Source organism: Tasmannia lanceolata, unplaced genomic scaffold (genome assembly GCF_043159265.1).
Source record: "Tasmannia lanceolata isolate RefF3 unplaced genomic scaffold, GAP_Taslan_0.1 ptg000020l, whole genome shotgun sequence".
Lineage (NCBI taxonomy): Eukaryota > Viridiplantae > Streptophyta > Magnoliopsida > Canellales > Winteraceae > Tasmannia > Tasmannia lanceolata.
Genome location: NW_027518697.1, coordinates 24,497,357 through 24,519,715, shown reverse-complemented (window position 1 = coordinate 24,519,715; position 22,359 = coordinate 24,497,357). Strand labels below are relative to the sequence as shown.

The window sequence follows — 22,359 nt, the reverse complement described above, 5'->3', positions numbered from 1 at the left end:
GGAATGGAAATCCAGGTCATATTTCAAATCCCGGGAAGTATTTAAATAAAAATTTCAATTTAAAAAATTTAATAAAAATTACTTGATGAATCAAATCAAAATACCACCTATTGGGGTGGGAAAAGGTTCTGGCATTTTCCCCTCTAATTTCACCCAGTGTCAATTCGGCCTGCTTGATTTTTTTTTTTTTTTTTTTTTTGAACTAAAGGTTAGATTTGTGTGGAATTGGAATGAGATCCTGATTCCCTCCCATGTTTCTAACAATCCAAACACACCTAGACCTGGCAAGAATTGACCCGGACCCACGAGTAGACCTGGCCAGCCCGTAATTTCCGGGTCCGGGTCAACGTTTTGTGACCCGTTTCTAAGTTGACCCGCGGGTGCCCATAGAAGTGAAACAAAAAAAGTAGATTTTAGGTAATTGTCATATTTCTATACCTCTTCTTTGCAATTTTTTATGTAATTGTCATATAAAGGAACCCTTTTCAGTACTTTTTCGTAATTTTTCTACTTTATAGTACTTTTTCCGTAATTTTCCTCTAAAGCTTTAGTACATTATGATTATTATTGCTAGCTTTTTCGGTACTTATTATTGCTAGCCACCTTTTCAGAGAAGTATTTCCTTGCAGTTTTCACCACGTCTAGTAAGACAAATCTCTCAACACATCAGTTGCAAAGGATGGGTGAGAAGTAGCCTTTGGAGAAGGTGGCTAGCAAATACCTATAAAAAATAAAAATAACAGCAAAAATTTACTAAAAACACGGGTGACCCGCCCCGTACAGGCCGGGTGCGGGTCCAAGCTTAGTGACCTGTAAATTTTTCCGGGTCATTTTGACCCGGCCCGCCCATTTGTCAGGTCTAAACACACCCTTAAAACCGTCAATCTTCTAAAGGGAAAGTAAAATGATCAGTAAATGGCATGGAGACGCTATATATATATATATATATATATATATATATATATATATATATATATATATATATATATAGAGAGAGAGAGAGAGAGAGAGAGAGAGAGAGAATAGAGTTCCTAAGGTGTCACCTCACATAGCTTATATGAGGTGGCGCTCACAAAACATAAGGGGCCCACATTTTTGGGGCGATCCAAACCACTCATTTGAAAGGCCCTTAGATGGATATGGTGCCTATAAAAAATCAGGTCCATAGGATCATCCTAACCCTTCCATTTATGGAGGTTAAAAATGGGCAGATTTATGGAGGTTTATACCCATTCATTTCAACCTCCACAAATGGAAGGGTTAGGATGATCCTATGAAGTTGATTTTTTAGGCACACCCTATCTATGTGAGGGCCTATCAAATGAATGCTTAGGATCATCCAAACAAAGTGGGCCCCTTATGTTTTTAAGCGCCACCTCATATAAGCTATATATCCAAACAAGGTGACACCTTAGGAACTCTATTCTCATATATATATATATATATATATATATATATAATGATTAGGTCTCTAAATCTTATGGTACATCACAATTTCATCTTGGTCTCACCTCATTGAATGATCTCAGTCCTTAATGAGAATGTTTTAAATGATACTAGCCCTTGATAAGAATGTTTAAAAAAATTATTCTTTTAAAGGACATGTTTGGTAACTCTTAGAATGTGTAAAATCTCACATTTGGATTGGGTTGAGATTCACTGTTGGATTGTCTTGGTGGTAGAATAAGCAAGTTGGTTGGATGATGCAACCTAAATGGATTAGGCAATCAAGTTAAATTAGGATATTGTATTCTTATCTCTCCCCATATATATCACTTGTTACTATGTAAACACTCATTGGGACGGATTGTATTAAAATCCAAGATTTAGTCAAAATCTTTTTTATTTTATTAGTAACCATAAAAAAATCATGAAATCTTAAGTCTCACCTCAGTAGTATGAGAGCATGCCCTTTTTGTGGGGAGGGGGGAGTGCCCAATCTATAAACCAGGGACCACTTGGCAAAAATCCCATTTATAAATAGTAATCATGATGCTTTACACTTATATCTCCGAGATTAAAAAAAAAGAAAAAAGATAACTCACTCTTTAATCGGACTTAATTACTTCAAAAATTATTATCCTAACAACATTTCCGGATAACATAAACACAATTTTTTAACAGTTATGTTTTATGTTTTGAATGAGAGATTTTAGGATTTTGACTTCTCTGATCCTATGTCACTCAGCTCAGCGTTTCTTTCTTCACAAGTTTGATTTGCTCTAAAATTATACATAGAAAAGCTATTCAAATCCTCATGGAATTCTAAATCACAATAGGCAATGAACTAATTAATTTTCATGGAGGTTCGAGAAATATTTTAAACTCTTTCTTTTATTACATATGAAAATGCAACCGCAAGGACACCGTATTAAATCCACACAATCCAACATCATCTATCATTCTTTTTTATTTGTAATTTTTAGTGCCCTTGTATATGCACTTGGATCCAATGTGGTGCCCTTCGGTCTAGGGTTTTCTATGGGTCCCTCAGTTTAGGACTCCGAAGTCCATACTGAGGTCCTGTTTGTTTTGATTTTGATAATGTTACGGCTTCCAACCCATGATGCGGGCCCACACCCTCACACATGAGTATGAAACAACCAATTACTCCAAAAGCTTAAGCAGTTAGAGTTGGAGTTATTTAATCATTTACTAGTAAGACACCCATCGCTGTTAAAAAAGTATGCTTCAAAACTGAAAAATATGAAAGTAGGAAAGGCAGCTTATACCTAAAATGGGAAAAAATGGGGCTGTCCTTACAAATTTAAACTTAGAAAATGTCCCATAACCAAGCTAAGTAATGAACACAGAAAGGTATGACGCAGGTAAAATCCCTATGCAGTACAATTATTTGCAAGCATTGTCCTGCAACAATTACACACCTATTTACACATCAAGGCACATCATGCAACATATAAGCTTAAGGGTTGTGATAGAAATTCATCAGTCAAAAGCAAAGCTTCATATAGACTGAATTGCAATCCCAAACTCAGAAACAGCCGTGATTCCAACATCAAATGATAATTGGAGACAACATAAAGACAACAAGCATTCTTTCCTAATTAGCTGATGAAGGGTTGTACTGTTCCCAAAGAACTCTAAACAGCCAACCAGAGGGATGTTTAAATGAATATCAGAAGAACGAAGTGCCGATATCATTTCCTTCAAGCCTCAAACTTGAGCTTATTTATTGGCCGTAAAAATGGGGAGCAATTGAAAAATGTGAGCAATCCTAGGCACGCAACCACCGAATTCAGATCATCAGTCTAACTCTTTTGACATCCCATTTGTAGTTCTCAAAGGTCTCTAATCATACGATTAGGATTGTCTAGCTGCTATATTTTTTTATGCATGACCCCTTCACATGAACGGCTAAGATCAAATCATGCAAACTTGCTATAATAGTGATAACTTCACCTAATTAGAAATATGGAAAAAAAGGAGGGGGAGGGGAGGATATAGCAGTCCATTAGAGGAAGATGAAGAACATAGAAAGAACATGAAGAAGAAATGGAAAAAAAAAGTACGTAAAAATATAGAAAAAATAAGAAAGGGGCAAACTATAGTAGACGATTAGAGAACGAAGATAAAAGAAAAAGAAGATGAAATAGAAATGAAAAAGAAAAAGTAGGAAAAACTATAGAAAAAATAAGAATGGGGTAAATTATACTAGACGATTAGAGAAGAAAAAAGATCGAAGATAGAAGAAGAAGAAAAACTTACCCGAAATCATATCAGGCATAGAGCTTTCTCCGGCCATGGCAACCTCTACAAAGGTTCTAATGCCATCTCGCTTCAACTACAAGTGTGGAGCTCCTACGCCTCTACCTCAATCCTTGTCCTTCATTTCTCTCCAATAAGCACAAACCCTATAAAAACGATCTGGCATCCTATCTCATATCTAGCGACGACTTCGCCTCCACCCTCTGTCCGATAGATCCCACAAACCTTTGCTCGTGACTCCTCGCTCTTTTCTTCTTTCTCTGCTTCCTCTCAGTTTCTTTTTCTTTTTTCTTTTTGCTTACCGGCTGGACCAGCAGGACTAGGCCTGTCACTACTTGAAAATGGGATTTTACTAGCGGCCAGGGCAGTAAGTAAAAGTTCACTAATCGGCCGATAAACATTGATCAGCGGATTATGTGCGGAAGAAAATCCACCTTTAGTAAGTAATTTTTAAAAAAATATATATATTTAAAATGCTGGAAAATCCCAAAATTTGGGTACAAAATATCTGTAAACCTGTACTAAATATACAAAAAAATTACAAGTGCCAAATACCTGTACCCCATACAATATACAGCTACAAGTCACCCAAAAATTGCCGCCATTCGCCAAAAATTTCAGGATTCATTTGAGAATAGAGATTTCATGTGTCGCATAGCCAGTCGTTCTCTCCAACCTATAATTTGCAGCCATTCACCCAAAATTTCAGACTTCAAGTCAATATGAGCAACCAGAGCAGAGTTCCGAATTCCTAGGACTTCAAAAATACATACATTCGACGGGACAACTTACCTGTTTACTAAATCCATTTGGAATATCCTTTGGATCTGCACTATAAATAAAGGACATCACCACTTACTAAAGCTGAGGAAGCCAAAGGAATAAACTAAGGAAACACAAACTCATGTGTAGAGAAGTCATCAACGTTGAAATCTCATAGGAAGAAAGTATTTGTTTATCTACCTACAGGATGAAAGTTCCCAATCATGGAAATTTAAGAGAATTCAACATTGTATATTATGACCATTAGGACATCTTTTCAAATTAGTAAGAGACTGTCTAGGAAATTGTACTTCCTTGGAAAGACTAAAAATTGTCTATTTCCCACAACCATCATTTGTTTCTTTTCAAATTAGTGACTGTCTAGGCAATTTTGCAGCAAGCCATTTCGTGGCACCTCTTTCTCAACAGAGAAGGGCCACCTCATAGCTTAATTTGTCTTATTCATTTAATTCATATGAGGTGGCACTTCTCTCCTTAAAAAGAGCTGCAAAATTGTTTTTAGAGCTAATGTTGCTTGGGTTATGTAGCACCTCCTATTTCTCAACAGACAATCCTTGTAAAGATATCCTCTCCTTTCGAGCTCGGGATGGTTTGATCAAAGAGACTATCACATACACATGGATATCAAAGGTAATTCTTCAAAATGTGTAACATAATGCATGGTACAAGCCAAAACTAGAAAGAACAATTCTTAGGGTTAGCTAAATGAGTATGTAGGAAGATTTGATCTAAGTAACGGATAATTAGAGAAATTACCTTCTTCGGCCTGCGGAGAGGGATCGATTTAAGAATGGTCAAATCTCGGATGCTGTAAGACCCTCTGGCTTCTTTCAACAATACAAACCTTGCAATTGCAGAGATGGAGACCATTGCACTGATTAGTATAGAAAGGAGAAAGGCAAATCATCTTTCATTCAAGCTACATTAGAAGCGAAAATTACTTTAGTAAGGTAGGCTCACCGGTTGAATGGCCTTCGTAGTAGCCCGTATCTTTTACTGAGACAAACTTCACCTGCAAAAGATTCAAGAATCATAAAAATTAGAACAAATCAACAAATTGCACAAAGCCTGAGAGAAGAAGGAAAAAATGTTTGATATTACTTAACTTTTGAACATTTGGAGCATTTGGCGGGGACTATATTGGTCCAACGATTTTTTACAGTAAGAGAAAGAAAGAGGTTCATTTCATTCATCAACAATCATTTCATCAATAACACAATTTCTCAAAACAAGTATTTCATTCATCATAAGTATTATTACATAATTATGTCCTATTACAACAACCGTCATAGTCATTACACCAACTTTTAAAATGAAATAAAATAACAGAGAATTGTGACTCAATTACTCAGAAATTTTTTAACCTGCAAACAAAATAAACCAAAAAAAAAAAAAACAAATTAGTAACCATGTCAATAAAAGACTCAGCACCAATACATAAATGAATCATTTACTTACAAAGAAAGAAACCCAAGCGACGTTAGCTCCAACGACATCTCTTATAGTTTTTAACCTTCCGTATGGTCTTATTAGAGGTTCATCTGGAACCAATGGAACCTTAATGTAAACTTTAGAGAATCCCTCTCCCAATGGTTTCCCATCAATTTCTGCCGTCGGATCTTGGTCCAGAAGAAGGGCCCGTGCGACTTCAACACCAGGTCGTGTGATACTCATCAAAACAACCTTAGCAACATTATAAAAAATGAAAATTTTAATTTACACAATTAATCATATGAGTCAAGTAATGACATTATTTTAGATGGAAACATAAATAACATTTATACCTCAGTAGGGGGCCAAACTGCATGACTTGCAGAGGGGGACGGTGCATCTGGTTGTGATGGAGTAGCATCGTGGAGAACCTAACATATAATTAGATACATTAATCAACATATGAAATTACAGATTTATAACTTAATCATATTGAACATAATTAAAATATTACCTGGTGGCTAATGTTACCCACGGAAGTCCTCAAGTCCGCCATCTGTAGTTCTATATGTGAGCAGTTTGCTTCCCACTTCTCTTCCATCTGTGACAATTGCTCTTCTATCAAGGCCATCTTCCTGGCATACTGCTCAATACATTTAAGACGGTTAAACCTTACTTAAAGAAAATATGCCAAGAAAGAAGGCTCTAAACTCTAGAAGTAAATCATTCAATTAAGACTATCAGTTGATCAATTCAATTATCAGTGCTTCTACATTTTATTCCAATAAGAAAAAAAAAAAAGTTGCAAGACTGTAGTATCTCTAGTTTATAAACTTGGGCGCTGCAGTTAGTTGCAAGAATGCAATTGGTATCACTGTTGTCCATCCAACAAAGATGGCATTAATCTTCTAACACGAGTACTTTACCCATTTAGAAGAATCCATGTCAGTGCCGAAATCTGAACAGTGTCCAACACGAGTATTTCACCCATTCAGAAGAAGAATCCACGTAACACGAGTACTTCACCCATTTCAGTCATGCCTGTGGTACTAAATTCCAAATTTGAAATGCAACAATAAATTCCGAATTGGATTTGTGCTCCCGGTAGGGGTGCAACTTGGGTCAGGCTCAACCCAAACCCGACAGGTTCGACCCGATTTTAGCTCAGGTTGGGTTGAGCAAACCTATCCTCGGGTCAGGTTAGGGTTAGAAAAAACAAACCCGAAACAGAATTGGGTTGGGCTCGGCTAGGCATCTAGCAACCCGACCCAACCCGAAACCCAACGCAAGATAAGTTCAAAATGGCGTAAATAAATATGCACTGTCTTTTTTATTTTTCAAGTTATTTTTTAAAGTTTCAACAACTATTACGTCTCTCTTTCCCCCTCGAATTATCATCACTCTTTGTTTATTCTTTTGTCTGTTTCCCTCTATTCTCTTCTCCCAATGCCACACTAAGACAAAAAAATCACCTCTTTTACTCCGGTAGAAAACGAGAAAAAGATTACTTCGCCGTTGAAGAAGTTGCTGACGGCCGGAAAAAATGGTGGTTTTGGCTGATGTTTCTCAAATTAGCAAAGGTATTACCGGCTTTGGGTGGTTGAGCACAGCTTGAGGAAGCAATGGCAAGTTGAATAAGCAGACTAGGTTTCTTTTTTTTTCTTTTTCTTTGTGTTTTTTTGCTTCTTTGAATTGTCTTTATCCTGCAAATTGGGTCGGGTTCGGGTCGGGTTGAGAGAATTTTTTGTGGTTTGGGTCGAGTTTCTTCGGGTTGAGACTGGGGTTGGGTCGGGTTAGGGTTGAACACATTGTCCCTCGGGTTGGGTTCGGGTTGGCCTCAACCCGACCCAACCCGACCCGAGTTGCACCCCTAGCTCCAGGTGGCACTGATATCATGTGAATTTAAGCAGCTCGAATCCCTTCAAGCTTAAAGCATATAGAAAACTCATATAACTGTCCACAATATATGACCACAGTGAAGCACAGATGCAAGACAAAACTCAACTCAACAAAACTCAACAAAGCCTTTGTCCCAAACTAGTTGGGGTCGGCTAAATGAATCATTTAGAAAAATTTCATGATGCAAGTCAAAGCCATCAAAATTAAACCGAAAGACATCTAATCTCGCTGCATATATATATATATATATATATATATATATATATATATATATATATATATGAGGAAAGGGTTCCTGCTAACGTTAGCGTAAAACAAGGGTGGGGCTCGAGATTTGTGGACAAACAATGTCTGCCCATTTTTCCCTCCACTTTTGGATGGGTTAGGATGATCCTATGGATCTGAGTTTTGGTACACACCCTATCTATGGGAGGGCTTTCCAAATGAATGCTTTGGATCACCCTAAAAAATGTAGGACCCATGTGTTTGTGGCACTAGAGCTCATATAAGCTATATGAGCTCGAGGTCACAAACCGTTTTCCCAATATATATATATATTACCTCCACAAATCGTAGGGTTGGGATGATCCTATGGATCTGATTTTTTTGTGGACACTTTATCTATGTGAGGACCATTCAAATGAATTGTTTGGATCACCCAAACAATGTGGGCCCCCACTGTATTTTAAGGTAGTGTGTAGGTAACTTACCTACACACTTGTGTAGGTAAGTTACCTACACACTACCTTAAAATACAGTGGGGGCCCACATTGTTTGGGTGATCCAAACAATTCATTTGAATGGTCCTCACATAGATAGGGTGTCCACAAAAAATCAGATCCATAGGATCATCCTAACCATTCAAACTTTGGAGGCAAAAAATGGACTAATTTGTGAAGGTTTATACACATCCATTTTACCTCCACAAATCGTAGGGTTGGGATGATCCTATGGATCTGATTTTTTTGTGGACACCCTATCTATGAGAGGACCATTCAAATGAATTGTTTGGATCACCCAAACAATGTGGGCCCCCACTGTATTTTAAGGTAGTGTGTAGGTAACTTACCTACACAAGTGTGTAGGAAATGTTCTCTCTCTCTCTCTCTCTCTCTCTCTCTCTATATATATATATATATATATACTAGCATTTTTGCCCATGCTATGCATGGGTGTAGAACGGTGGACTCCACCCATCAAACGATGAGTTGCAAAATGGAAGGCCCCAATCAAAACATGAATTGTGAAATGTTGAGCCCCACCTTAATGCATGGGTTTGGGTGGAGATTGAAGGGACCCACTCATCAAAATATGAGTCGTAAAATGGTGAGCCCCATCCCATAAAATGAGGTGTAAATGGTGGGTCGTCCGGTCCCCTATGCATGGTTATGGTGTGTAAAATTATGTGCCTCATAAAATGAGGTGTAATTGGGGGCCCACCCATGCTATGGATGAGGTGAAAAAAACTCTATAAAAATTCAAATGTCTTGCAACTTTATAATTTTCTGTAGAAAATGAAAAAAATCATTTTTCAAAAATAGTTTTAGTGGAAAAAAGTCCTATAATATGACAGAGCCAACCTTATTATGCATGGTTTGGGTCGAGATGGTGGGGCCACACCCCATCAAAACATTAGGTTTAAAATAGTGGTCCCACCAAGCTGTGATGAGGTGTAAAATGATGCCCGGTGCTATATGCAAGGATTTTTGTATCATCCCAGAACCTAATTAATATGGAATCTCTCACGCGAAGGATAAACATTAAATACTGGGGATTTTGCAAAGCCGAATTGAGAGAGAGAGAGAGAGAGAGAGAGAGAGAGAGAGAGAGAGAGATTAACTCGTGGGATATGTATTTATTGGACAAATGAAACTAAAGGAGAGAATGAATCATAGGAGGAAAATCCGAACTAAATCTAAATTGTGGTTATCACAATAGTAGGGAAATAAAATCTAAATCCTAGAGAGATACCATACCATGACATGCTCTTCTTCTCTGCGGGAGAGAGTTATGATGAAATAGGAAGAAAATCTTTTGGAAAGATAGAAACAGATTTTTAGGAAAGAAGCGGGCAAGAGGGAGAGATTGAGATTTGCATTTTTTTGATTTGTAAAGGATAGAAATAAAATTTTGTAAAGAAATGTGCGTGGTATTTATTGGACAAATGAAACTAAAGGAGAGAATGAATCATAGGAGGAAAATCCGAACTAAATCTAAATTGTGGTTATCACAATAGTAGGGAAATAAAATCTAAATCCTAGAGAGATACCATACCATGCCATGCTCTTCTTCTCTACGGGAGAGAGTGATAATCATAGTGTACTGATGGGCGGCAATTTCTATTTTGAATGCGAAATTCAAATTTGTTTAGCCACAAAACCCAAAGCTGCAAGCAATTTCATTGAAGGAAAAACTTTTCCAAAAAAATTTTCTTGGAAAAAGCAAATGACATTTTGGAATCCTACAGGCTTAGTATATTATATATATATATATATATATATATGGGATTTGCTAAGCTCCATCGCAAAAGGCTTTTTGCGGCTGGTCTGTTGCACGTCAGACCAGCCACCTCGTGAATGGAGACAACAGCTGCTGTCTTCATTAACGAGGTGGCTGGTCTGATGTGTGACGGACCAGCTGCAAAAACCCTTTTGCGATGGACGCAATTCCCTATATATATATATATATATATATATATATATATATATATATATATATATATATATATATATATATATATATATATATATATAGAGAGAGAGAGAGAGAGAGAGAGAGAGAAGGGTTCCTGCGTCGAGTGCTGGAAAGGGGGGTGGGGCTACATTGGGGGGGTGATCCTACGCATTCATTTGACAGGCCCCATCATGGATGAGGGTACCAAAAATCATCTCCATTGGGCCATCTTAGGGTGTCCATTTGTGGGGCCAAAAATGGACAGATACTGTTTGTCCACAAATCTGCCCATTTTTTGCCCCACAAATGGACACCCTATGGTGATCCAATAGAGCTGATTTTTGGTGGACACCCTATCCATGAAAGGGCCCATCGAATGAATGCTTTGCCTCCCCGCCCACCCTCCCCCAAAAAATATATATATATGTGGCCCACCCCTGTCTCTGAACTCGAGCGCAGATAAGCGCAGGAACCCTTCCCTCATATATATATATATATATATATATATATAGAGAGAGAGAGAGAGAGAGAGCGGTTTCTACACAAAAGTGTAGATAAGTTATCTACACACTAGCTTAAAATATAGTAGAGGGCATATTGTTTGGGTGATCCAAACCATTCATTTGATTGGCCCTCACATAAATAGGGTGTCCACAAAAAATCAGCTCCATAGTATCATCCCAACCCTACGATTGGTGGAGATAAAATGGACGTGTATAAACCTTCACAAATCTGTCCATTTTTTGCCTCCACGGTTCCAAGGGTTAAGATGATCCTATGGAGCTGATTTTTTGTGGACACCCTATCTATGTGAGGGCTAATCAAATGAATGGTTTGGATCACCCAAACAATGTGGGCCTCCACTGTATTTTAAGCTAGTGTGTAGATAACTTATCTACACTTATGTGTAGAAACTGTTTTCTCATATATATATATATATATATATATATGGGAAATGTGTGCGTACTCGGTCGAGTAGATAAGCTTATCTACTCGGTCGGGTTAAAAACAGTGGGGGCCCACATTTTTGGGGTGATCCAAACCATTCATTTGAAAGGCCCTTACCTAGATAAGGTGTCCACCAAAAATCAGCCCCATAGGATCATCCTAACCCATGCAACAGTGGAGGGAAAAATGGGAAAAAATGGACAAACACAGCTTGTCCACAAATCTGCCCATTTTTCCCTCCACTGTTGGATTGGTTAGGATGATCCTATGGGGCTGATTTTTGGTGGACACCATATCTAGGTAAGGGCCTTTCAAATGAATGGTTTGGATCACCCCAAAAATGTGGGCCCCCACTGTTTTTAACCCGACCGAGTAGATAAGCTTATCTACTCGACCGAGTACGCACACCTTTCCCTATATATATATATATATTTCACAGACCAGTGTATTTGTGGTTGCAGCCTTGAATGGGTAACCCCGTCCTATTTAGATCTTATGGATTGTGGATATTCAGCTTAGGAAGCTTTCTATACACTTAGTATCTTTAAAAGTTGTTGCCAGAGATCTCTGATCTTCATTAGTCAAGGGGTGAATAGATAGCCTGCATGGCTCTCCCCCAGACCCTTTTCTCGATCTCTAGGGAGCCAGGAGGACTTGGGCACGATGACTAGGAGGTTAGATTTCAGAAACGGTATTGAGAAAGGCAGGAGGTCTGACCCAAAACAAAGTGTAAGCGACTGGAAATGCTTGAAATGCAACTACTATAACTTTGGATCACGAAGCATTAGCAGGAAATGTTTAGAACCAAAGATCAGCGATAAGGGAGAGAGCTAAAATCTGGGTCCCAAAGACGACCACGAAGGAGAACCATATTCTAAGAGTGGATGAAAAAATCCCTTCGCTCACCGTCCCAATAGATGTGGTTAATGATACGAGGAAGACCCTGGAAAGCTGCTTGATAGGCAATCTGAGGAATAGATCGTTGCTGGAAGAAGTTTGGTCTTGGGCGAGGATAAAAATGGGCCCTCCCGCAGCTTAGCAAGCCTTTTTGTATCTCCCCTTCCATGATGCTTTTTTGCTTTGAGTCCAAGGATCAGGCTACATCTATTCTGTGGTGGGGTTTTGAAGCCTTGGGGGGTTATCTTCAATCCCTTCACCCGTGGTCTCCTGTTGTTAGCTTGGGAGCTAGAACGGTGAGACTAAGATTCTCTAATATTCCTATTCATGCTTGGTCTCTCTCCACGGTGGAGGTTTTGGGTCAGCACTTTGGACATGTTTTTGAGACCTAGTTGTATGGAAGTCATGATCACTGTCTGGAATTTGCCTCTGCTAAGGTACTAACGTCTTTGTGGCATTGCCTACCACCATTTATAAATCTTATGGTAGATTCTATTATCTATCCAATTGGAATTAAGATGGTGGATGAGTCATTAATGTCCTTTAAGAGCCCTCTGGTAGGGGAGGATTCCTCATCTCCTGTCCCTGGTCCTGAAGCCGGTATTGTTCCCTTGCCGGGCGGTGTCCAACCAGTGGTGGGCCCCCCGTCAGCCCCTGGGGGTACTTCAATCATATCTAAGATTGTAGAGCCGTTGGATAGTACTGTAGCAGATTTTGAATTATCCTTTACGTCCGGAAAGGAAAAATTGACAACTTCACCCAAAAGTTTGATTCCATCATTGAAAGGAAAATCTGTAAGTTTTGGGAAAGGGTTGTACTAATCCTGGAAAAGGTTTTAGAAAGGATATCTCTTATTGTCTCTCTTTACAACCTTCGTCAGTAGCAAAGGTGGTAGTAATTAAAAATTGTTTTTTCAGAGATAAGAAGAAAAAGGGAAGCTCAAGAGTCATACCTGATAAATCCAGTCACTTCAAAGGATTTCATGTCAATAGAAAAGGCATACCAAATCAAAATAAAAAAGTAGGTCGGCAGGGGGAGGAGCGTTTCGAAAAACATTTATTGGCTATGAAAGGTGGCCTCTCTTTCTTTAAACGAGACCTCTTAGGCTTCCGAAGGAAAGAAAGATCCAGTTCGAGGTGCTTAGTATCCAAGTTCAGTTCTCTCTTGAAGGATTTCGACAAACCTTTCTCCCTGAAGACCCCTATCATGTCTAATACCAGTCCTTCCTTTGGGAAAAGAAAGGCGGCCTCTTTTGAGGTAGGCGACCTTCAGTTCCTTAAAGATTTACAATATGATGAAGAACTGGCAAAGGAGGAGTGCCCTACACCTAACGAAATTGCCATGGATATTGAGAGAAGGAAGTGGGAAAATTCAAGAGGGACGCTTTGGCCAACAAGGACTGACTGTTTAAAGTTGCGGGGACAACTCACCCTAAGGTAGCTTTTGTTAGAATACATAAACTTTCTTTTTTTCAGGAAGCTCTTGAGAAAGAACGTAGAGCCACGTCGACAGCGTTGGGAGGAAGCTAAGGCTGGGGAGATTGAGAGGTTAGAAACGTTGAAGGTGAACTTGGTCGTTGAGACCCAGGAGTCAAGGGATTCCCTTGACCGGGAGGTTAGTTTGGAGGTTCGAGCCCGAATGGGATTGGAGGAGGAAGGTTCAAAATTGGTAGAACCAATGGAGTCGGAGGAGAGTGAGGAAATGGATGAACTTTTGGCAGTAGGGGATGTCTTTGGCATTGGCTTCGATGATGATCTTGAAGCTACTAAGGACCTGTTTCGATCTATGGCAATTAGAAACCTGAAAGAGCGAACGGAGGCGTGTTTGGAGAAAGATGGTGAAAGAAGGGGGCTGAGGGCAGTAGCCCTAGATGAAAGGCCTCCCGGCCCCCAAAAAAAAAGGAAAAAGATAAGAAAGTGAGAAGGATAAAAGGAAAAAGGAGAAGAAAATAGTAGAAAAGGAATAGATAAGTACTGTAACGAAAAAAGAAAAAGGAAATAGGAAAAAAGAGAATAGAAGAAATCAGAATTCTTGGTTTTTTGCATGGTGTTGTTCGTTTAGTTTTGGCCCCGTCCTTGGTCGAGACCTGGTGGTGATAGGTTGCTCTCGGTCATTTTGGTCGGATCGTAAGACATCTATCTTTTAAAATAGCAATCTGAAATACTCGTTTAATCCAGAAATTCCATTAGGCTTGGCTTGAGAGATTCATTCTTTCGCCTGGGCTTCTTGTCTGGATTTATTTAGTTTTGCTATATCTCCTTGGAGGTCCACATCTGAATTAAAAGGTTTAGAACTCAGAAAGCAGTTTTGTTTTGTCCGATGAAGTAGTCTGTCTATAGTCTTAGAGGCTCTTGCTAGGTGAACTAATACTTGCAGCTTTAACAAGATGCAGCTGACATTTTGCAAAAGAGCATCAGGGGATTTGTATAGGAGTATGCTATGGAATAGTTGGAAGGAATTTTTGTACTTCATCTTTTTGGTTATCTTTGAATTGGTCTTGGGTATGCCCATGCCAAAACATGTTAATATCTTGTATTGCAGGCTGGGACTCCTGGTCCCGAATGCTATCTGAATATTAATGAAATTTGTCAATTTAAAAAAAAAAAAAAAGAGTTATAGTTGTCACAATAGCTAACGACCCATGGATGAAAATTGCAAAAAAAAAAAATCTGAAGGGAATTTATACGAGTGTAGTTGGATTGGATACAAACCATTCAAGTCAGTGCATGAAAATGTAATTACACCAAAAAAAAACAATTTCAAGGAGGTGAGTTAAAAGGAATAAGAAATTTGTTGGACCATAAGTTAGCGAAAGGAAACTGAGATAAATAACAAGTTCAAAGGAATTTATAAGGGTGTAGTTGGATTGAATATATGCCATTCAAGGCGGTGCGGAAAAATGTAATGACACTATGGCCATGTTTGGCAACCATGAATTTTTTTCATGGAATATTAGTTAACCAAGTGGTGGTAAGCAGTGGGTTAGGGGTAGAGAAGTAAGAGAGACGGAGAATTGAGAGAGAGACGAAGAATTGAGAGGGCACGAGTGAACAGATGGTGGAAGCCCAGACGACAATGCCACTGAAAGCTGTCAGATGAACTCCACAATGCCGCACCACTGCTACCACGATCAAGATAATACAGGCCATCGAGCTCACGACCCAAACCAATCCTCCTCCCACTCTGCAGATCCTGAAACACGCAATATGGAGGGGAAAAGGCCACAGAACAACGAAGATGTTTAGTAAGCTAGCTGACAGAAAGCAAATTAAATGGAAACTGAGGAACGCAAAGTACAGAAGATAAAGAAAGAATGGGTGAGGAGAACATACACAAATTCCAGTAACCGGAGATGTAGTCCCATCAGCCGAGGTGACCATATGACCTGATGATGAGGACTGGAATGAAGGAAGAAGGAAGAAGGAAGAAAGCAAGTCTGATTTATCAATCATGTGGTTGGAGGCTCAGAGTCAATGGGCCAAGACCCAGAACTAGTAAGGAAACATGATGGAGTGCTACCTTGCGGAGCGAGAGTGGCAGTGGGTTGCTTGCATTCATCCTTGGAGCGCAAGGCCTCATCCTCATCTCATGAGATGATCAAGGAATCATTAGGCTCGGTCTGTGCAGAGGAGGACGGAGTGGATCTCTAAGCCATAGGAACAGAAGCATGGTTGGCATACTGGGACAGCCTCAACTCTGGGTGCAAATCGTAACAAAAGTCGATAGAGTGACCCTCCATACCACAATGTACGCAAAAATAGGATCCACGACCTCCAGAACCACGGCCTCCCCTGAGTCACGACCACCTCCATGACCGCGACAACCTCTGTCACGACCAAATCAACCACCTCCATGGCCGCGGACTAGTTCAATCTCCCCCAAACTATGCAGCAAGAGCAGAACGCTCAAGAGTAGAGTCAGTAGGGCCCTCAACCCGCATAGGCGCTGCACACGAGAGAAAACTTCATCGAGGGGCATAAGAAACCTTAAACCAATAATTTGCTCTCAAATTGGCAAAAAATCAAGCCTTAAGGCATCAAGAAAGTGAAAAACCCTCAAGTTCCCCTAAGGCTTGGCTAGGACTGTAGGATTCGTGGTAAATGGCAAATACATGTCGAGCTGCTCGCACTGTGCCACAAACTGGGAGTAGAAATCTGAGACAGACCTATCACCACGCTTCAAGTGCAGCAACTCGGAATAGACATGACAGATACGGGTCATATTGTTAAGTCCAGAGTAAAGGGTTTCAACCCGTGGCCAGATGTCCTTGGGGGGCTTGAGATACATCATCGGACCAGCCACTTTCGGCTACATACTATTCCACAGTAGAGTACATAAAACTGCATCTTCTTGTCTTCACTTGGCACAAGGCTTGTCATCAGTGGGTGATGGGTCTCTCTTGATAAATTCAACCTTCCCACGGGTAGCAAGGTTTCAACAGCCATACGCCATGGAGAATAGTTCGATGCATCGAGTTTAATAGAAGTCATTTGGATATTTGGGATATCCATAGTAGACGGACCGGAGGAGAGAGCCATAACCACAACAAAATGCATAATCAATCACCAACATAGAAAAATAGACCACAATGTCTACCACAACATACAACTGATAAAACCACATACCGAAGGAGGTAGAGACAAACTACCAAGCCACCAGTAGCGTAGTACACAACACCAGAGATCAATCGACACACAACCATCAACGAAGAACAAAAATCGGATAGAGAACAATCACACACCTCGAATGGTGGGCGGATAGTAGCACAGAAACAAAAGAAGAAACCTGCCAAGGGAGGTAGAGGGCGGCAATCAAAGCCCCAAAAAAGGGTTTGGTTGGCAGCAAAATCCAAGCATAAGAGAGGGGGTGCCACAATCAGAAAACCCCAAAATGGGGAGGCAACGGCAAGGGGAAAACCCACAACTAGGTTTCGTGTGTGCGTGTGCGTGTGGGTTGGGGGCGGGGGGGGGGGGAGGGGCAACAAGAGAAAACCCAAAGGGGTTTTCGAGCGGGGGGAGGGCGGGCAGCAGAAAACAGACGAGTGGGAGGGACGGCAAACAAAGGGGTGGGGTGGTGGCAACCAAGGGAGGGGTGGGTGCCGGCTCCAAACAGAAAACCCAAAAAACTTGGGTTTTTTATTTTTTATTTTTAATTTTTTTTGCTTCACCTATTCAGCACCCTAGGAATCAGAACCTACAGGATACCATGTTCGAAATATTCGATTTTCTAGGGAGAGAGAAAGGAGAAGATGAGAAATATAGGAGAAGAGAGAACAGAGAAAAGTGTCTCCCTCTCATAAGATGTAATATATATATATATATAGGGACTTGCTAGGCAATTTCGCAGAAAGCCATTTCGCGGCTGGCTTTTGCATAAAAGCACAGCCGCACATGTTACCTTTTGGGCAGATTTTGTCTTATGCATTTAATTCATCTGACGTGGCTGTTTTCACATACAAAAGCCACACACGAAATGGCTTTCTGCGAAATTGGCTAGCAAATCCCATATATATGTATGTATGTATGTGTGTATATATGTGTGTGTGTGTGTGTGTGTAAGTGTGTAAGTGTGTCATTAGGCTTACATGTGAAATATCAATAATAGCCATAATCGAGTATGTAAATTACACCACTTCTTCCAACAAGTATCAATAAGCATTGATGTTGCACCCATGATCTTTGTTTGACACAAATTAAACCCACTATGTAAATGGGTTTGCCCAGAAGATAACATGATTAGTGAACATGTGTGCCACATGTATGGTTAGCAACTAATCAAGTCCTTGAATGAGAAATCAGTTATGGAAACAGTGGGGAGGTTTAATTAGTTCAATACATGTCCACAGACCAATCCAAGACCAAAGCCAGGTTTAAAATATCAAGTTGAATATCCAAGTTTGAATTTTCAATCCATGTTAGTACCAGACATAATAAAACTACCAAAGAGCTATTCTCATGAAGAAATAAAGCTTCATCAACTATACATTCTCCAAGTTCTTTTTCTGTTTTATTTTTATTTTTTCAGCCTATGGAATACATTATTTCTACTAATATATTTCTTCCATATCTCTCACAGAAACAAAAGGATAGAAGAAAATCTCTGGTTGGCTTGTTCTGAAATTTGATTGACAAAAATGACATGCACTTTGCTCATAGGTCACATAAAATTCACTAAGAAACCCATAATTAGCAACCGACCAATTAAAAAGGGAAAACGAAACCAATGTTCCTTGCTACTAAATAACCATACCTCCATCTTAATAAATTCATTTTCAGCCCGAAGAGAAATAACTTCCTGCAGGCAAGCCAAACTCATTCAATCAAAATGGAAATCATAACTTTGTAAAGTCATTGAGTGAAACAAGAAAAAAAAAAACCTTATGCAGATCATCGTCTACCACAACTACTTGTGGTGCATAAATATCTATAATATCCGTCAACTTACACTTCTTATTGCATTGAGGACACTGCAAAAGAGAAAAATAAAATTAAATAAGGAAGAAATAGAAGTAGATATCTTTCCCTATAAAAAGAAGAAATAATCAACCATGTGATGATAATAAGACAAGAAAACAAATACCTTCCTAATGTTGTTTCTGCATCGTCGAATCCATCTCTCTATGCAATACCTACCATATAAGTGTCCACAAAGAAGAGAACTGCAATCCTCAAATATGAAATTCAGCCTGTCAGAATGTAGCCTCTGAAAATAAATATTACGAAAGAGAATCTTCAAAATGGTGAAATGATTGAGGAAAAAAAATATTAGTTTCATAGAAGTAAAAGGAAATAAGAAATTACTTGGAGAAGACTATTCAATTCAAGGAGATTGAGGAAGAGGGAAGAGAAGATGAGGGAAGAAGGAAATAAGGAAAAGAGGGATAGAGGAAAGTATTGGTTGTTGGTGGTGGTGGGAGTGGGGGGGGGAGGCGCGGTGTATACTTGTCACTATAATGGGCCCGATCAAAATTCCTAACTAAACATGAACATATATAAAACCAATATAAGAATATTTGAACTACCATATCTCTTAACACTCCCCCTCAAGCTGGTGCATAGATATCATACATGCCTACCTAGGAACAAATATCACCAAATTGACTACAACGAAGCACCTTCGCAACCACATCTGCCAACTGATCTATAGATCTCACAGTGTATAATGACGATCTACATTGATGTGCTTAGTTCTCATGGAATATTGGATTCCTGGAAACATGAGTAATTGTCTGGCTACCATAGAGCGTCGTCATTGGCTTGCCAACCAAAAAACTCATCTATTTGGTAATTCTTTGACCACATCAACTCACTTTCAAAACGAGCAACCCAAGTATTGCATTTTAAGAAATTGTTTTTTCAAATATTCCTTTGACTAAAAGTCATCCTTAACCCACTGTCCTATCAATTCACCACTTGTTTCAAATATTAATTTTTTTAACAACAATAAAAAAATTTAAAAGAACTAAAGCTTACTAGGATGAGCGAGATGGTCATAATACAATCAAAACCAAAGCAAAACAACATTAGAAATATTGAACCGAACTAAAAAGGCAACTGAATACCCACTACCGAGCGATCATGACCAACACATTCCTCAATTAATACATTTTCAACCTCATTTGCCTTTTGGAATACATAATGAAATGTTACATCCATGGAGGCACAAATAATGCTTCTTTTATTTCTTCTTCCTCAAACTTCCATATTTTTGTTAAGGCTATCTTTTTGTTGAAAGAGATTTGGTTAAGATTGCCAAACCAAATCCCATCTAGCTTCCATTTGCATCAATCCTCCATCAAGTGTAGGTTTCTATAAATATAGGTAATGGTTTGACAATTATCTCCACACTTTGCTTGATATCAATGACAATGATTACATGAATATGATTAAGCCACCTCACAATTACAATGTTGTGAAAGAAAGAAGTTTTCTTCTTCTCTTTCCATGAACCATTTAACTCTATGCACCTTCTTGACCTCTTCTTTAAAGCTCTTTCCTTTGATTCTAACTCATGTTGAAAGATCTAAATGTTCCTCTCTTTTTTATCAATATCAAAACTCCCTTCCAAAATTTTTTATTTTTCTTTTCCTTAACATGTGATATTGGTAGGAGAAGAACCCGACCTGGTATTGTTAATAAAAAGGGAGGCGGCAGAACCAAGTGAAGTTGATATGGATCAACCCCTTCTTCTTGCACTAAAGCATTCCTGTTTCCATTCTCTTATATTATCCTTAATAAGATTTAGCTTGACAACCAAAATAGATCCACACAATCATCCCCCAGTAGAGTTCCACTATGACTTGCTTAAAATTTGGTTTCTGTAAACACATTAGCGATCCCCTTTGTTGCAACTTCAAATATAGCCATATCGGACGGTGATCTAATATCAGCTTTCGACTAGTTTTTTCGAATACCAAGAAATTGAACAACCCAACTGAAGTAAAAACCTAAGGGAGGCATAACCTAGTCATCTTGATAGTTGGACCGTGTGACTCGATCCAATAACAGCTCTGAGAGAGCATTCCATAATATACCTAAAAAACGAGCAATCTAACCTTAGCATTAGAAATCTATATAGGTGACAGGTCCTCTAGATTGTTAAGCCATGTAGATTGAGGCCCCCTTCTCCCTTTGTATCTAATAGTTGGTGCCTTCCAACAAATTTAAAAGCATGATCTCATATTAGAAGTAATTTTCGAGCTTCCTCCCCTTTTGTGGCTTCAAAGGCAATTAAAGTGTCTGGCTATGCATCAGTCAAGGATTTTAAACATTGAAAATAAAGTTTAAATACCCTTTTTGCATATTCCTTTTGAACCACACTAGGGAGGTGAATATGGAAGTTATTCATAAAGGGTTGCTAGATTTAGTCTGCCAACCACAAGGGATGGCTTGTTATCCTGCAAAAGCTAGTTCATTCATGTGGATGTTTCGACCCCAAAGTCTAAACTGTTTGGGCTCTTTTATAATCTCATTGATGAACAAGATAGGGCGTAAACATAGAGCGCACATTCGTTACAAGTATAAAAATTCGGGGGTTAAATTCGAGCTGAGCAGAATCCAAATTTACAACCCCAGAGACTATCTGTGTCTTCCATTGAATGATTTGAGAAATGAAGAAAAAATCCTAACCATAAGGGGAAAACTAAACCTATTTTTTGTAGAACGCACCAGATACGATGAGGACCTTGGGAGGACCAGGGCACCATGCAAATAGGGCAAGAGGCAATATCAGAGTCCTTCCCATCAACAGTAGCGATTGCCATTCTCTTCTGCGAAGAAGAACCCGCTATGGAATCGCCACTCTCTTCATCTCCTCTGCCCTCTGCTTCTTCTGCATTAGGTAAAATCACACCAGAAGACGCCTCTTCCCTTTCTTCTCCTAGAACGGGAGGATTCCGTTCAACCTCCTCCTCCTCCTCCTCCTCCTCCTCCTCTTCCTCTTCCTCTTCCTCTTCCTCCTCCTCTTCCTCTTCCTCTTCCTCCTCGTATTCCTCTTCTTCTACGTAGTCGTCTTCGTACACAAGAATATATGAAGGGTCACTACCTCTCTCCATGGGAGTAGCAAAAGTGAGTGGGGAGAGTTTCAATAGCAAGTTAGTGGGAGGGAGCCTTCCTCTACAGACTCTTTCTGAAAACAAATGAGGCCCGACTCCTTTCTTGGTGGAAGTCCGTATAGTTCCCTCGCAGAGAGTCTGAATTAGGGCTGCAACTTGGGTCGGGTTTGGTTTCACCCGAAGACACAGACCCGCAAATAACCCGGGTCGGGTCTAGAAAACATGGGCCTTGGGTAGCGTACGGTTTTAGGTTAAAAAACCCGACTCGATCTTGGGTCTGATAATATTTAAAGAAAAAAAACCTAAAACCCGAAACTTGACCAGACTCTTAAAGGTGTACTAGGACTTTCTTAAATATTTCTTGAATAAAATGGTGAATTATTTTCTAATATATTGATATAAGAGGAATATGTTCGTGCGCTCAAGCTCTAATAAGGAATGGGTGCGCT

The 22,359-nt window shown here is 39.4% G+C and overlaps 1 protein-coding gene and 1 long non-coding RNA gene across 5 annotated transcripts; both read right to left on the bottom strand.

The window, feature by feature from the left end:
- Positions 1 to 4,173: 4,173 nt before the first annotated feature.
- LOC143855035 (uncharacterized) lies at positions 4,174 to 5,629 on the bottom strand. Of its 3 annotated transcripts, XR_013237655.1 has the most exons (5): positions 5,616 to 5,629; positions 5,470 to 5,521; positions 5,266 to 5,353; positions 4,519 to 4,553; positions 4,174 to 4,402 (listed from the first exon to the last, which is right to left on the bottom strand). It is a non-coding gene; the product is annotated as an uncharacterized LOC143855035 (long non-coding RNA). The 3 variants fall into 3 exon arrangements; XR_013237654.1 differs by lacking the exon at positions 5,616 to 5,629 and having other exon boundaries at positions 5,470 to 5,606; XR_013237656.1 differs by lacking the exon at positions 5,616 to 5,629 and having other exon boundaries at positions 5,451 to 5,604.
- A 99-nt stretch (positions 5,630 to 5,728) lies between these two features.
- On the bottom strand, positions 5,729 to 22,069 carry LOC143855034 (uncharacterized). 2 transcript variants are annotated; one of them, XM_077365196.1, is made up of 8 exons: positions 21,525 to 22,069; positions 18,937 to 19,042; positions 18,734 to 18,823; positions 18,607 to 18,651; positions 6,455 to 6,583; positions 6,294 to 6,371; positions 5,968 to 6,192; positions 5,729 to 5,873 (listed from the first exon to the last, which is right to left on the bottom strand). In XM_077365196.1, the coding sequence occupies exons 1-8, from the start codon at positions 21,908 to 21,910 to the stop codon at positions 5,850 to 5,852; spliced, it is 1,083 nt and encodes a 360-aa protein (XP_077221311.1). In that variant the 5' UTR covers positions 21,911 to 22,069; the 3' UTR covers positions 5,729 to 5,849. The 2 variants fall into 2 exon arrangements, with proteins under 2 accessions (XP_077221311.1, XP_077221312.1); XM_077365197.1 differs by having other exon boundaries at positions 18,937 to 19,015; positions 21,525 to 22,065.
- Positions 22,070 to 22,359: the final 290 nt, after the last annotated feature.